Source organism: Chinchilla lanigera, unplaced genomic scaffold, assembly GCF_000276665.1.
Source record: "Chinchilla lanigera isolate Chin_1 unplaced genomic scaffold, ChiLan1.0 scaffold00017, whole genome shotgun sequence".
In the NCBI taxonomy this organism is placed as follows: domain Eukaryota; kingdom Metazoa; phylum Chordata; class Mammalia; order Rodentia; family Chinchillidae; genus Chinchilla; species Chinchilla lanigera.
The window spans coordinates 4331323-4348040 of NW_004955418.1; the positions used below are offsets into that span (position 1 = coordinate 4331323).

At 36.8% G+C, this 16718-nt stretch overlaps 2 protein-coding genes across 7 annotated transcripts in view; one reads left to right on the top strand and one right to left on the bottom strand.

Annotated features, from left to right (window-relative positions):
• Positions 1-11426, bottom strand: part of Slc25a46 (solute carrier family 25, member 46) — a 25959-nt gene extending 14533 nt beyond the window's left edge. Inside the window, exons 1-5 of one of the 2 annotated variants that reach the window (XM_013513025.1) lie at positions 11328-11426; positions 7431-7473; positions 6176-6233; positions 3742-3819; positions 1902-2002 (exon numbers count right to left, since the gene is read on the bottom strand). In XM_013513025.1, coding sequence (XP_013368479.1) covers positions 1902-2002; positions 3742-3819; positions 6176-6233; positions 7431-7473; positions 11328-11346 — 299 coding nt within the window. In that variant the 5' untranslated portion in view covers positions 11347-11426. Of the gene's footprint in view, positions 1-1901; positions 2003-3741; positions 3820-6175; positions 6234-7430; positions 7474-10243; positions 10652-11327 lie in introns of those variants that run through there. The other variant, XM_005382173.2, reaches the window with a different exon arrangement.
• Positions 10697-16718, top strand: part of Tmem232 (transmembrane protein 232) — a 224949-nt gene continuing 218927 nt past the window's right edge. For 4 of the 5 annotated variants that reach the window (XM_005382170.1, XM_005382171.1, XM_005382169.1 and 1 more), the window contains exon 1: positions 10697-10778. The gene's annotated coding sequence lies outside the window, so the exon portion shown is untranslated. The remainder of the gene's footprint in view (positions 10779-16718) is intronic. The other variant, XM_013513024.1, reaches the window with a different exon arrangement.

Sequence of the window (16718 nt, forward strand, 5' to 3'; positions counted from 1 at the left end):
AAAATCAAATTTTGAATTGAAAACATGGAACCATTAGCTGGCCAAATATTTCTAACCTTTCTTTGTTTTGCTTCTACTGTTTTATCATATTGTACTGGAGGAACTTGAAGATAGAGGTTCTTCGAAAGCAATCACACTGGGAAAAAAGCTTGGTGTCAGTTTCTTGCCTTCTTTCCCTACAAAGATTAAATCCCAACCTTGAGGACATGTGATGTAGTAATGGCTACACCTTCAGCTACCTCACTTCCTTGACAATCCAAAAAATTTACCCTCGGGACTAACTGTATTAATGAACTACTCAAAGCCCTCAATGCTATTCCTGGACTGATACCAAAAATCACAGCATCATGCCAAATAGTACCTAAGAAATTTATGGTTTCTGATATCTATTAATGTTCCTTTCCTATACTGTTTTCAGATTCCCTTCTTACTCACTGCTGTGACTGTCCGAATGGATTTCATTCTTCTCATGTTTTTCTTCTACAACTTCAACGTTTCTCTTTCTATTCTCAAGTAACATTGGAAAGAGTTGTACAGAACAAGAAGACATTTGGCAAATTTTCCCAGTTTCTCTACCCTCTTCCTCCAAATGTATCTACAACCTCTCACTTCTAGTATCCCATGTATTATACTGTATCTTAGTACTGTTTTGAATTTGCTTTGAAGACATCACTAATTACACCGCCTTCAACTATCTCTCCAGAACACACCCACCCCTATACAAGAGATGGCACAAATCTGCAGTCGCGCAGGGTTCTGTCTTTGGGCCACTTTATGTCATTTAGTGTAAAATGTCTCCTTAGGTGGCTTTTACTCATTCTAACGCTGTAAGTGCCATTCTTCCTCCACAATACTTGAAACTATATCTCCAGCTCAAGTTTCCACAGGGCTCTGATCCACAGTTCCAGCCATCTAGACAGTAACATCCAGACATGATGATCCACAGGAATTTTGCAAGAACCTCAAGTTTCATTTATTGAAAGTTGAATTCATCTTCTCCACTCCAACTTGTTCTTCATGAATTCCCCAACTCGGCTAACATTTTCTAATACAGACATCTCAGTCATTGCTGACAACTCTCTCCCATACTCTCATTCTCAATTACACTTCAAAAATGTCCATTTACCACAACCCTTTCTGTTTTGTTCTATAGCTAAGAACCTCCTCATCCTGGCCTAGCAGCTCTCCACAGCCAGTCGTTTTTTGTTTTTTGTTCTACCACTTAAGTATATCCTTGATCAAAACATTCCTACTTAAAAAAAAAAATGAAAATGCCTTAGATTCCAAACCCCATGGAGAATAAAACATTACAAGGACATAATTATCCTTTAGCATTACAGCTTCTCTTCTTAATATTCCACCCAATACATATGCAGTATTCCAGGACTAAATCACTTCTTCTATTAGTTGAATTGTTCAGCTTCTCTAACACTGGGCACGCTGTCATCCGCTTCTTAGAATGACTTCCTTTTTTGCCAAGTCAACTGTTATTCATAATTCAAGATCTAGCTCAAGTTTCAGTTATTTTTGGAAATCCTTACCAGTAATTCCAGGTACAGTGTCACTTGGCCTCTGCACGGGACTATTGAATTATAGCATGAACAGTACAAAGTACTATCACCGAGCTGGCTACATAAAGAACAGGAATTCTTTAGATACTCATGTTTGTTCCTGAACTGGCAATTGCAGGAGATGGCAAATAGCAGGAGCTGGAAAGCTGTATCTTAGCAGATACTGGGACATGAAGCATTTTCTTTATCACATACTAATTCAACACAATATAATTAATGACATAATTTAATTCTGTCTTACTTATTACAAACAAGTTTCAGATTTGAAGTACTTTTAGATATTTTCCTATATGTTACAAACTAACGCTGAGAAAAATGCCAAGAAGGTACCTCGGCAAAGGTGTGAATTCACTGATGATGCCTTCTGCGCCAAGTGTGACTCCCTGGACAATGAACGTACTTCCCATTCCTTTCCATAGGGCTCTTGGTCCCTAAAATGAACAAAATTTGCGTTATTTCTACAAATGCCTACATTTTAAATGCAAAAAATCTTAACAAAACTCAATGTGGAATATTTACTGATACTTTCTAAATATGCATTTTTCTAATAGAAATCTTGTAGACAAGTATAACTAAATGAATTTCTATCGCTTCTTTACTATTTGTTAGGTGGCCAATATTCAGGCCAGGATGACTGAATCCTCTAATGATTAATTGATTTATTAAATATCTCTAATATTTCTATACTCAAATCCTTAATAATCCTGTCTTTTGGATGACACAGAGGTATATCAGAATTTTTATGTCCACAGCATACCTCCATCACACCTATTCATGCCAGCCCAATTCTTTCCTGACCTGCTGTACTTCCTGTTTCCCTAGACGTCATCTTCACCATCCTACGTATCTGCATAATATTTTTCTCACTCTTCTCATCTAATCAATTCTATAAATTTTGCTCTGTCTTACAGATCCATGTTCTTCTCTTCAGTAGTCCTTCCCTTTCACTATACCATTAGTGACATTCTATTCTTACAATTTATTTATTTATATTAATTAACAACATACAGACACACTCAAATTAAATAAACAATATAGTTATCAGAAGCAAAGTTGCATCACAGTCTCCTGGCAGAAGTTTCTTATTTACAGAAGATGCATATAGAGCTATACCTCAGTGTGTACATATAGGTCTAGAAATGTTATTGTTTTGTTCAGTTTTAATAGATGAAAGTAACTAAAGCAATTAAAAAATAATCAAGTGATCATTTCCTATCAGTATACACAGACCTACCCTTTTAATTTTTAAAAGTACATGGTACTTTGCCAAATAAATATACCACCATTATTTTAATGATACTCTATGGATGAACATTTAATAATTTCCAATTTCATTATGTGCAATGCCACAATGACATCTTTCTGTACAGATTATTGCACATTTATGTACATATTAACGTGTAAAAATTGTAGACATGAAATTAGTATGTTAAATGTGCACACTTTAAATTCTGATGGATATTGCCACACAATCCAAGTTTGTTTGAAATACTTTGCTCACTGCTAAAACACTGCAGTGATATTCTTTTAGCGGTTAAGATTAAGTGTGCAGTTCTTAAAAGGTTCTTTATTATCTGTATCCTGCATACTTCCCCAGTTGCTTTTTCATCCTTCACCCCTGCTCCAAGCTCCCACTATAATGCATTAAGTCCATCATCACACATTGGAACTTCTCTTCTGCCTCTGCACATCTACTTATGAAACCTTTTCTCCACCAATGGCATTATGTAAACTTAACAATAAACATACAACTCAGTGAACCTTTTCCCAAATTTTTCCCCAGATATATCCTGTGCTCAGTCCTAGTTTTGATAAGATACCTCTCTTCTACATTCTGATAGCATTTTATACTTCTAATATTGCATCTTCCTGCACCACAATCTCCTGTTTAAGGTTATGTCTCCATGATTAAATTATAAGCCTCTTAATAACATTATCGTAACTGCTGCCAAGTTCCTGGATCTTTGCATAGCTCTTTATTTCTGTTGAGTTAATTAAATGAAAATTTTGCAAGATTTCAAAAGGTATCATTACTATGAAACAGTAGGTTTACTGTAACAGTTAAGGTATCTGTACTAACCAAATTAAAGGAATTATTCTTATTTTAATGATTACCAAGTCCAAATGACAATTATACATAGTTTTAATAGATCCAAAGACTAAGTCTTACCTGAGTTTTGTTGAAGCTGTACATAATATTGATGACTGTGAATGGAGTGAGATGATAATTCCGAGCATGGTAATTAACCTGCAAAAAAGATATTACATATTTTTTCTGTTGTTTTGTCAAGAAACAATAAAGCCATGACAAATGTTGTACCATAAAGAAGTTAAATTCTAAAGTCAATGTAAGTTATACATGAGCAAAATTACTTCGCAGAGTACTTTGTCTATCAAAATATAATACACATTAACATATAAATACAATATGAAGACCAATGTATAACATACATAGTAATGAAGATAATATAATAAAAAAGTCTTGCTGCTTGATATTTGTTTCCTAAAACATTACCATTATATCTTCCTACTCTGCCTTTAGGCAACCAGTTTTCAAAGTACAGTAGATGTTGCAATCAATGAGTAAATTACAAAATCAGTTAAAAAGGTCAAAACAATATACACTGGATCCTGATGTAATATTATCAGTGCGTAAAATGAGTACATCTGAAATACAATGCTCTGGGGTATATTTACTGACAGTGCTACATAAGTCATCCACTGTTTTTACATACTTTTCAGCGCTATGCATAAAAATTTATAAAGATTTATATTGTTTTAAACTCTAAAAACAAACAAATATGGGATAATTTATTTGGTAAAAAGGTAAATTACATGATACCAGTATTTGTCACATGGTGGGTCACTGATTCTCCACGACTATCAAAAGATTAAAAAGTTCAAAATTATATTTATTCTTACTGATGCCAAGGTACCTCTCTCTGTGTTGATATTTGGACTAATGGTGCAAAAGCAACAGTGAGTAAAACTGTTAGTTCACAAATCAAAGCAATAGCATCAAATTTCATATATTTTTATGTATTATGTCCTTCACCCCACATATTCACAGGGAGGAAAAGTAATCACTTAAGAATATCCTTGATGAAACACAAAAAAATGTGAATTTTATGAAATCTTGACCCTCAGTGCATATCCTCTAACATCCTGTGTGCTTAGGAACGAAGATGCTGTCATGAGGGAAAGTGCTTCTATGATGGGACTGCAAGGTGATGTAGCTAATTCTTCATGGAACACCATTTTTGCTTGAAAAACTCACTGGCAGACTAGTCATTCATATTGTAGACAGACACCTTCTGACAAGTGAACAAAGTTAGCTTGTTGATTTAAAACATGTAAGCTTCTATATTCTGTCAATATGTTTGGATATTCAAGTAACAAATATAATTTTGGGAAATCTGTATCTATTATCAAAAGCATACAATAATTAAAGATTTTTCTGGTGAGATCAGTTGTACTTTCAATGAAGATTTTTATGATATTGTATAATCAAACACTTTAATATCTGTAAGACTTATACAACTTGATGAATCAATACTTGTAACCAATTCATGAGTAAAAATAACCATTTAAGACATTTAAATCAATGGCTTTTTCAAAGTAAGAAAGTATAAAAAATTCATGTGGTTTCACATTACAAATAACCTTTGGTGAGTTTTGGATAATTTCAAAAAATACCCACAGTTACCTGAAAAGGACATATACTCTTGAATTCAATTACATATATGGACAGAGCTGGACTTTTTTGTTTCTTTTAAAACACAACATCCTGCAATAGATTGAATGCAGAAGCAGACAGAGATGCTGGCTAACTCCTATTATTTCACATATTAAACAAAATGTTATTTTCAAAAATAGGCCATTGTTAGCATCTAAAGTGCTTAGTTTGATGGATTAAATTAACATTTATGTTTCCCCTTTTAACTTCTGAAATAACAAATATCAACAAATATTACCCACTATTATGGATTGTGGCTAAATGTGCCCACAAAGCCTCATGAATCAGTTTCTTTTTTTTTTTCCAGAGGTGGCTGAATCTAGAGTGTGTAACTGATTCTGATTTGTAGGCAATCCCGGGGTTTAGGATGGGGGGATCAAGGGTGGGTGATTGCTGGATCAGTCCACTAACTGGATTGGCACCAACTGCCCTAATCCCAGTACACTGGACACAACAGAAGAGACAGAAAGAGGGTTGGGTCTCACTCTCCTGTTGCTTTTACTGTCTTCTGCCACCATGAACAACATGTTGCTCCTGTGCCATGTGCCACCCTTCCTTGGAGCCAGCCGAGTATGGGCTGAAACCTCCACAAACTGCAAGTTAAATAAACCTTTCCCCCTTTAACTTTGGGCGCCAGGTATTTTGTCTCAGTGAAGAGAAAAGTAAGACACCCACATAAACCAAAGGTCATTGGGATTCTCCATAATTTGTAAGACATTAATGGGATCTTCATATCAAAAAGTTGGAGAATGATACATTAGAAATATTGGAACATTTCACATGGACTAATGGTTACATGTTTTCATGTTATTTATCTGTATTCTACACTTGAAATTAGGATCAGGGTTGTCAGAGAAATTTTATTTACCTGACACTGGCGGCGTAGAACAATGCAAGGATGGGCCAATACATTTTCTGTAAAGAGACTATACAAAATAATTTATGTCATATGTGCCTATACACAAATTTTATTTACATATATTTCTACATTACTCTTTAAATAATTCTGATATTATTCTTGCCTGAAGAGTCATGCATTATTTCATGTTCTTGATTTGTAAAAGGGTTTTTAAAAATATCTGGATATTTTTCTAAGGTTCCACCAGTAACAAATATTCAGTATAGAATGAAAACCAGATCTGTAACCTGGTAAATAAGGAAATAATATGTAATATTAATAGCTACAGTACAAAGATGAGAAAAGATCTCTGTATGTTTGACATGGGAATGCTACATCATTTAATTTCCATTTCTTTCCAAAAATGTCCTACCAACATAGTTCCTATCAGCAAGCTATCTACTTTTTAGAAACTGCACTGCAAAAAATTTGATCTTGATATGCTTACCATTTAAATTTCAGGATTTTTAATGGCTATGTTGATTAAATTGTTTACATATATCAAATACTTCTTTTAAAAATATTACCTACAAAGTAATTATAGCTGTGGGTTTAAGCTCTAACAGTGAAATACACATACATGTATATAAAGATAAATATATGAAAAATTATAGCATTAAGTATAAAAAGTGAGGCTAAAAGATTAACTTCCACATTGAAAAGCTCCGATTTTATTTATATTGACATTAAAATCCCCAGGTTTGTGCAAATAAACCTTTTTTCTTAGTTCAAAATGAAAGCCATTCTAGCATGAAATATAAGCCTTGTCCTTATGAAACTGGTAATCACTAAAAAAAAAAAAAAAATCACAATATTTAAGACTCACTCTTCTTAAATAAAATGATCACTAAGAATAAAAAGATAAAAAACTCATCACCAAATGTCACCAAATAGACAAAATCTAGGCTTCATGCTGCTAAATATTTTGGTAGCATTCCTATGTTTAGAGACGGCTCAAGGCACAATTACTCTTTTTTTGGTGGACAGGGAGATATGATTATATCTGATTATATTCTTTTGATAGATCCATGAGAGTTGTTATAATATTCATTATATAATTATTTATGAAACTGAATTACTAGTTTCTGCCATTATTGGAAGTAAAATCAAGTTGTAGATTTTAAGCTAGACTGCAAATATACAATATTTAATCTGCTAGTCCAAAAAACCTTAAATGCTGACCATTATATTAAATAAAAACTCTAAGTAAAAATGTAAACCTTACCTTGCAAGTCCAATACCAAATCCAGCAAATCTATTCAACTGTTCTAAAATAAAAAGAAGAAGATTACTCATAACCATTATTTAGATTTCAGATAAAGACAAACATGATTCTTCTCATATTACTCTGCTGTTCATTTAAACCTCAAAGTCCAATTCTGAGAGGAGCTAGGGGGTTAACTTGAATTAGTGAAGTACTCTGGATGGATGGGGTGGGATGGACTTGTGACCAAGTACAAGCCATGAACCTCTTACAGGTACAACTGCTCTTTAACTCCAACTGATTGATTGTTCAACCATGGGGCTATCAGGGCAGAGTTCATAAATTGTGATTTTTTTTTCAAAAATGGCACTGTTATACTTATTAAAACATCTTCCAACTTTTAAAGTATTGGCAATGGTAACCATCTGAAAAAGTTTTCAGCACTGCGTAGGCTAAGTGAAACAAGTATGCAGACAGAATGCAGAGACTACCAGTAGTGGTGACTGAACCTAGGGTCTTTGCAGAAGGTGCATCCCCAGTCCCTTTTTATTTTGAAACGAGGTCTTACTAAGATGCTAGACTGCCCAAATGGACTCCAACTTCATTGAACTTGGAGGCTTATTTCAGCCTCCAAAAGCGCTGGGATTACAAGGAAATTATCAGTTTCCAACACCCGACTGTAATCAAAATAATTTTCATGGCTACCCATCACTGATATTTACACCAAAATCTTGACTTCTCATGCTGTAATACTAGTTATTCTCTGTTACTGATGACAGAGCATCTTGTTAAACTAATAGCTACAAGTAAACTATCTCAAAATTAGTAATTTGAAAAATTATTTTACTATTACCTAAACAGGTAAATGGAACTCTCTTCTTCCATGACCAAGTATTTAAATAGTCTCAGAGCAGCTGTTTAGTTCAGTCTCTATGATAGATGATTGGGTACATATGTGCTATTACGCACGGCATTTCAGCAGTGCTACTGAAAAAGTTCAGCTAAAAGGTTCACTTGTAAAAACTGTAACACATCCAGTTGGTAACATTATTATACGTACATTAAGAGAAACCCTGTTTTCCTTGACTAAAGAACTCAAATATCATAATGGTGAACTATCACAAGCCTAGAGAACTACACATTAAATACCAGCTACAACACAATTTTCATGGGACAATATTCCCTCTGCTTTTCAAAAGAAGCAATGCCTTGACTATTCCCTTGCAGTAAAAAAGTGGTCATGTGAGCATGTTCCTTGGGGAAATTATGTGCTTCATTTTGACTAGAGGACTGTACTGGAGCCTTTGCAAAACCTCCATCCCCAGCCTTGACAGATGTACAAGCTAGAGAGAGAGACGGAGCTTCTTTTGCCACGTTAAGGTACTTTCCTCCCTTCAGCGTTTTCCCTTTTTGTGTGTTGAGTTCATCGCTGCATATTAAGAGAAAATGCTACTGAGGGTGTTGAGGTTTACTGCTGTTGACTGTGTAAGTTTCTCAAGTGGCTGGTCCTTTTGCAAAGTTACACTCACCTGACTGACAAAAGCTGCAAAATAAACCCCTGGTTTTGTTAAAAAGCTTCTCTTTTTAACCATCAGAGCACAGCTTAGGAAAGATAAAAACATAAACTCTACTGCCTAAGAAGGTAAGTATGTAACAATTCTATATGCATTCTAAATTATTTAATACTATTAATAAAAGCTTTCCAGTATTCTGAGATCAGCATGACAGGAGAAAGAAAACTACACAGGAGCCAAACAGCTGACAGAGTGCAGCAGCACATATGCAAATAGCTGACAGTATAACTGGATAAATCAATGATCTTCCTTCACATCCTTGTTTACTTACTAATCATTTTTCCTAGTCAATACAAATCAAATATTACTGTACTTCCCAGTCAAAAATCAAGAAAATGAGGATACAGCTGGTATGTAGGATGTATGTGTGTGGGTATATTTGTAATATTTTGTTACCTGTGTAACTATTATTCTAATTCCAGGAGAATGGGAAGAGGCACATATTTACATTTTATAAATAAAAGAATGCTAAAAATAACTCGATCATGCTGTGCTGTGATTAACATACAGGTCTTTCTACATCCTACAAAGCGTAATTATGTCTTGATTCCAAAGTCCTACCCTGAAACTGCACCAGTGTTTGTAACTTGTAATTGAAGTTTTTGCTTGACAACAGTGGGAGAAGGGAAAATTACAGGGAAGAAAACTTCTGGACTGGGGATCAGATAAAGCATATAACTCCCAGGATTAAAAGGTTAAAGTAAGGAACCGAGTATTTTATGAGTGTACTGTGTATCCCATAGTAGGTGTTACTCAGTTCACTTAACACTTGAAAAAATAGTAACTGTTCTTCTACAGGTCTTAAAGATGAGAAAAACCAAAGGCTGAGAGGTTAGGAAGTCAATCAATCTACAGATGGTAGACCTAGGTAGATTCCACATCTGCTAGTGCCCAACAGCTTCTCTTTTGGAGCACAAAGCTACAGTTAAAATCATTAAGTTGAGAAAAGTGAAGCGGATGACAGTAAATAAACCCATTTCCGCCTTTCTTGATTCAGAACATAGGCTGTAACACTACAGGCGCTAAAAATTCCTACTATGCACCCTACGGCTAAGGCAGATGTCTTTTTTGGAGGTGATCCCAGGCAACACACTGGTGAAGAGGGAGGAGGCCCGCTTCAGGCAGAGGACGAAAGGAGGGCAAGGCGCGCGGCGCGCCGAGGCCCAGAAGGAACCGGGCGGGACCGTCGCGCGTGTGCCGGGTCTGAGCCCCAGGACGCGGCGCCGCCACCCGACCACCCCGCTCGGCCCGCACCCTCACCGTTGCTCTGGCCCTGCACGCCGCCGCCGCCGCCGGCCGGAAAGGGCTCCTCGGCCGGGCCCTCGTACGGGGTGGAGGTGGACGGCACGCCGTAGGGCGGGCTCTTCTCACCCCAGTGCAGGTTGCGGCTGCCCGGGATGTCTGGGGGCGTCGTCACCCAGTGGCCCAGGTCCGACCCGGAGCTGAAGGACCTGGCAGGGAAAGCGACGCCAAAGCCCTGCTCGTCCCGGGCGCCACCCCGGTAGCCCAAGCCATCGAACCCGTCTGGGCGCCGCGGATGCATCGCAGCCGGGGCAGGACGAGCGGAGCCCACCCGGACGCTACCGCCACAGGGGCCACGGCGACCTAGGGCCACTCAGTTTTCCCCGCTGGGCAGCCGCGTCTGGAGAATTCTGACAACCGGAAGTCACGATGGAAACCCGGAAGTTCCGGGATCACGTGATCCTAGGCTCTTCCGGCCACCTTTAGTGCTTGGTTGCTAGGGAGACGAGGAAGTGACCTAAAGCCCACCCTTAAAACTATGATTACGGAGAAGGTGAGAGGGTGAATATGGGATTTATTAATTGATAAGGCCTGCATGGGAAGGGTCGAATAAAGACGTTTCTACCAGAGTGAAGATAGCACATAGGTCCGGCTGACCAGCTAGCATCTCACCAAATGTATGTCTTTTCTCCCTTGGCTGATGCTTCGTGGGTCCCAAGTGAGCTAGAAGAGGTTAAAGCTGTGGCGTGTTAGTAATGTTCCACTTAGCTTTGTCTCCCGCTTTTAGGATTTTGGATAAAAGTCTATTGAGTAATTTGGGTCGGTCCAGTAAACGCAGCGGTACAACGGACTCCCAGAGGAGGCACTAGAAAAGCTCAAGAGGCAGTCAGCGGGGAAACTACACGTCCCTACCAGACTGAGCTCTGCGGTTTAGGAATTAAGCATTTTACATTTCCAAGGACGCAGGGTAACTACAAACAGTTTTCTGTTTCATTTTGTTTTGAGTCTAAATCGCTCAAGGAATTTAAATCTCAGACGTATTATTCAAAATCGAGACAGCCTGATGAACAACGCAGAGGACGTCTGTAGAGTGCCTCACTACCTGTTTCCGTCAGCTCCATGGGCTCCTGGGGCAGTGTCTCTTTCTAGCTTGGACCAGCTCTTGCATGAGTTCTTCCTGTACCTCTTCTTCCGCACTGGACGCTTAGAATTCCTAGAGCTTTCAGAAGAGAACCCTGAGGTGCTATTCTTAATCTTCCAGACGTGATCCTTTATTGGAAGCGATAGCTTCGTTTTGAATGAACTGACATTCTTAAAATGAATCTCGCTGTGGTTTGGGCAACAGGTGTTGAGTTTCTTACTAAGTGTATCCAGCATTACTCCTGCGCTAAGTCCACTAGTTACTAATATCAAATGAGTTACTGTGTATGGGAACAAAAACTAATTATTCCTTAGAAAAAATTAGCATAAAGATGGGATTATCTCAGGACTTTTTTAAGGTAAAGAGGAAAAATAAGTGTGCATATGTGTACTTTTAATATAAAAAAGATACCTCACAATTTCAAATCCCCTTAAATAGAGAAAGGAGGAATTAAAATGAGAACACCCAAGTAGTGAATTGAGGCAAAAAATCAGGCAGTAAGAGTCTTAACTCTTAAATTATGCCTGTAATATAGTTTATTTTCTTTATTTATTAAAAAATTAAGCACTGGAAGAAAATAGGTAAATGTCTTTATGCAGAGGATTGGAAAACTTTCTAAGACAGCAAAGTTAAAGCATGTAAGGACTCAGGGAAGTTATAGTTAATTTGACTATAAAATTTAAATTTGTTTGATACATTAAAAAATGTAATGAAATTTAAAAGATAAATGACTACCTAGAAAAAAAATGACACTTTCTACCAACGAATAAAGGTAAATCAGTGGAAATGTGAGTAACAGGTATGGTAAGACACTTTAAAAACAAATGCATAAAGTACGTAATAATATGAAAAATATGCCCCCTGCTAATTATAAGAGGTAAAATTTAATAATGGTCATCTTTTATCTACAAAACTTGCAATCTGTAAAAGGGAAGAAGCACATTGTTGTGCCTCGTAGGAAGAATGTAGCTCTTGTTTAAGGAATGATATAAAAACATAATGAAACTTTTTGATAAGGAACAGTTTTATGATTCATACAATAAAACCATAAAAATAACCATAGCTTTTGAATCCCAAATATTAGGAAACAAATATAAAGTTTATTTCCTAAACATGTTTATGGCGTGCATAGTACATACACATGCTCATGGAATAACCATCCACAATAGAAAAAATTGTTAGGAATCTAAATATCAAGTAAGTAATTATTGTTAAATGATATAAATATATCCAGAGATGCCTTTAATTAAAATACATTTACTGAGCACCTATCATGTGCCAGATACTGTTTTAAGCAATGAGATGGAGTGATATATTAGTTCCCTTGTGGCTTGTGACTGTGGCCCACGTATCTGACATACACAATTTAAAGGAGAAGCTTATTTTGGCTTATGATTCCAGAGGTTTTAGTCCATGGTTGCTTGGTTCTAAAGCAGAACTAGAGCAAAGCTGCATACTTCATGTGGTCAGGAAGCAAAGGACAGGGAAAGAACACTAGAGAGAAAGGGGCCAGGGAACAGATATAGTTCTAAGGTTCACACCTGCATGATCCACCCAGATACACACAAAAGTGTGCTTTACTAATCTCTTAGGTGTCTTTAAAACCAATCAAGTTGACTGTCAAGATTGTCAGTCCTGAGTGATAAATAACCTAGACAAAGTCCTCATTGTTAGAAGTAACATTCTACTTTAAAAAGACCAAGAGCAATTAGATAGTTAAGCAGACCTATCATTTAGTGCCAGGTGACACAATTCTATTAAAAATTGAATAGTAATAGAAGTAGCATTTTAGGTTAGCTCTTCTACAAGAAAAAATTCCTCTGTGAAGAAGTGACCTTCAAGGAGAGTTCTAAATGAAGTGAGAGAATGAGCCATGTGTGAATGTCTGGGAGAAAATTTTTCCAGGTGGAAATAAGCTCATGACCCTGATAATCAGCTATCAGTGGGTGGCCGGTGAGCAATAGTGAAAATGATAGAAAATGAGAGCTGAAAGGAAGTGAGGAGCACCCTCTCAAGATGGGTAGCGATGGACTACATTTAGGTTTTGAAGGGATGGAGGAATGATATGACCTTACTGGTAATTTGGAAGAATCAACTAGGCTTCTGTTGCAGTGAGAGCAGTAGCCTTCTGTATATAGTAGGCCACTATAAACTGCTGCAGCACGTGGGAATAGTCTAGAATGGTGAATCTGAGAGTTACAATGTTTTTTAAATTACATTAGGGATGTGATCAGTGGACAGATGCAACAATAATGATCTTTCTAGATTACTAATTCTGTTTGCACCTTTTAGTCAGCACTATTAAAGAGCACTAGAGCATCGTCAAAGTTTTGTCATCCTACATTTCTTCAAAATGTTTTAAAAATTAATCCTGAAATGGTCCAGAACTTGTAGCTTTAAGCTAACTTGAGAAGCTTAGTAACATAGGGATTAAAGCATACTTTTTTATGAAGTGGACAATGTACACTGTATGAGAATGACAGTAGAATAATTTATATTGATCACTGCAGCATAACAAATGCTGCAGAAATCCTCCCATATCAATTCAAGAAGCTTACAACAGCATTTATTATCACATATTTTCTATAAATCAAGAGTATGACAGTGGCTCAGCTGGGTGGTTTTGGCTCAGGTCTCTTGTGGGTTTGCCATTAAGAGTTTAACTTGGGATGGAATCATTTTTAACTTGACTGAGGTTTATTGGAGGTCTGCTCCCCAAATATCTCACTCAGTTGTGTAAAGAAGGCCTCCATCTCTTGCTAATTGTTAGGAGGATTCAATTCCTTACTATCTAGAGCTTCGTAGAAGTACTTGCAAGTCCTTATGACATGAAGGCTGCCTTCATCAAGAGCTAGTGATCTCAGACAGCAGGAAGGAGTGCAATGTGTTCTACAACTCAGTCACATCTCATCACTCTTACCAAGTATTATTATTTATTTATTTATTTATTTATTGGCATCATCGAATCTAATCCCACACTAAGGGGAAAGGAGATTTGACTCCATCTTTTTTTACTTTAAAGATAATAAAAAATAACAAAATAACAACAACATAGACAAAAACAAGACAAAGCAAAAACAATAAAAAAGACTTCATTTTTTATTTTTTATTTTGTCTTTTTTTTGAGACAGGGTTTTGCTATGCAGTTCAGGGTGTCCTTGAGTCACTTTGTAGCCCAGGCTGGTCTTGAACTCACAATGATCCTTCTGGCTCAGCCTCCCCAGTGCTGAGATTACAGGCGTGCACCACCAGGCCTGGTGCAACTCCTTCTTTTAAAGGGAGGATTATATAAAAACTTCATGTTTGTACTTTTAAAGCATCAGGATATGAAACCATCTTATAATAATGAATGTGTACAGGATGTTTATAGGCACCAAAAATTAATAGGAAGAGTTTTACTTAGAATGATACAGATTTTTATTTTTTTGTGTGTGTTTTCGTGTGTGTGTATTACTGGGGATTGAACCCAGAGCCTTTGTGCTGAATTATATCTTCAGCCCTTTTTATTTTTAATTTCCAGACAGGGTCTCACTAAGTCACTGGACTATCCAGATTGGGGTCAAGCTTGTGATCCTCCTGCCTCACACTCTCAGAGTGCTGATATTACAGGCATGCATCACCATACCTTGCTTGTTTTTTTCTATAGTAAATAGATTTGATGAATTAGCTTTCTCTGCAAACAGCCATATAGTAGTACTGTGGTTTGGATATGGGTTCAGTGTGTTTCTGAACAGTTCATGTGCTAGAATCCCGGTCTTCAGTGTGCAGGGCTGAGAAGTGCTGGAACCTTTGAGAGGCGGGACCTCCTGGCACGTGGTTAGGTCACTGGGGATGCTTCCTTCAGGAGGAGCCAGTTAATTCCTGTGAGAACAGATTGTTATAAAAAGAGCAAGATTGACCTCTGAGTCCTACTTGCTTCCTCGACTTCCAGGTACTCTCCCCCTGTTGCATGTGCTCCCATTTCCATGATATAGGATGTCATTCTTATACTGTGGTGTAGTCAGGAGTGCCTTCACCAGAGCCCAAATAGATGTGGCCACAAGATCTAGGACTTTCAATCTCAAAAATTGTTAGTATATGTGCTGCCAAAGCAAGCACTGCAAAACTGTTAATAAAATAGGCAGATTCAATATTTTATTATAGTCACAGAAAACAAACACAGAAATACTTAATATCTTAATGTAGTTTAATAAATATTATTAAAATATAGTCATTATTCAGTTACTCTCAAAAAACAAATGAAGAATAGTAACTGTTGTAACAGTTTTCCAGGGTTGGCACACAGTGTTATAGCCATGTCAAACCAAAGTACTGAACAAGAACATCATTCATTTATTTATGTTAAGATTTTATTGAGATTCTGACACTGAATGATTGAGCTTACAAAATAAAGTAAAAACACACCCACATTTTAATTTGAGTTCACCCACCAACATTTATTAAGCAGCTACTATATGTAAGTCACTCTGTAAATACTGTACAACTACAAAAATTTCAAAGATGGAATTTAATGATATTTAAAGCATATTTTTCTGAAGTAAGTTAAAATGGGCAAATTTAAAACATTTAAAAATAATGTTGCTGTTGTATTTGTGTAAATTATGTAATAACCCATGGTGATAAATTTAACCCTGATTACTTGGTTAGGAATGGTACACAAAATATATTTACTATCTAAATACTTAATAGGAAACACAAAGTAAATGAACATAACCAAGAATATTTTAAGTCATGAACTGGGTGCACTATTTTTCCCATTGGCAAGTATAAATTCTTTAATAAGGTACACCAATTAAAATTAAGAAGGTAGTGATGGCTTGAATTATTGGACTCAATTTTTCACTCCTCTAGAATAACATTGTACGTCCACACCCTGGTTGTGTACTTATGATAGCAGAGTAGACTCTATCTCCCACCCTGTCCTTTGATTTAGACTTGGTCACATGACTTTCTTTTGCAAAGAGATAAGAACATATGTCGTGCCAAACAGACTTTGTGCAGCAGTCTTGCTCTCTCGGGCTTCTTCCATGACCACAGGAAGCATCTCCTGAATATCATTGCCCCTTCACTCCAAAATGAGCCACTTGGAGCAGATTTGTACTCACTGGCAGCTAGGAGACAATCACAGTTAAGTCCACCAAGCTTCACCAAAACCGCAAAACCCGACTGGAAAACCAGGAATGAGAAAGGGAAATGTTTATATTTCACACTACTAACAATATTCTGACAATTGTGGACTAACATGAGGCTTGTGCACATTTTTAATTGATGGATTTTATTTTTAAAATGTCCATTAGGATTATTTGCCATGATCACACACATGCCAAATAATTTCAAAAAATCTTTAAATAA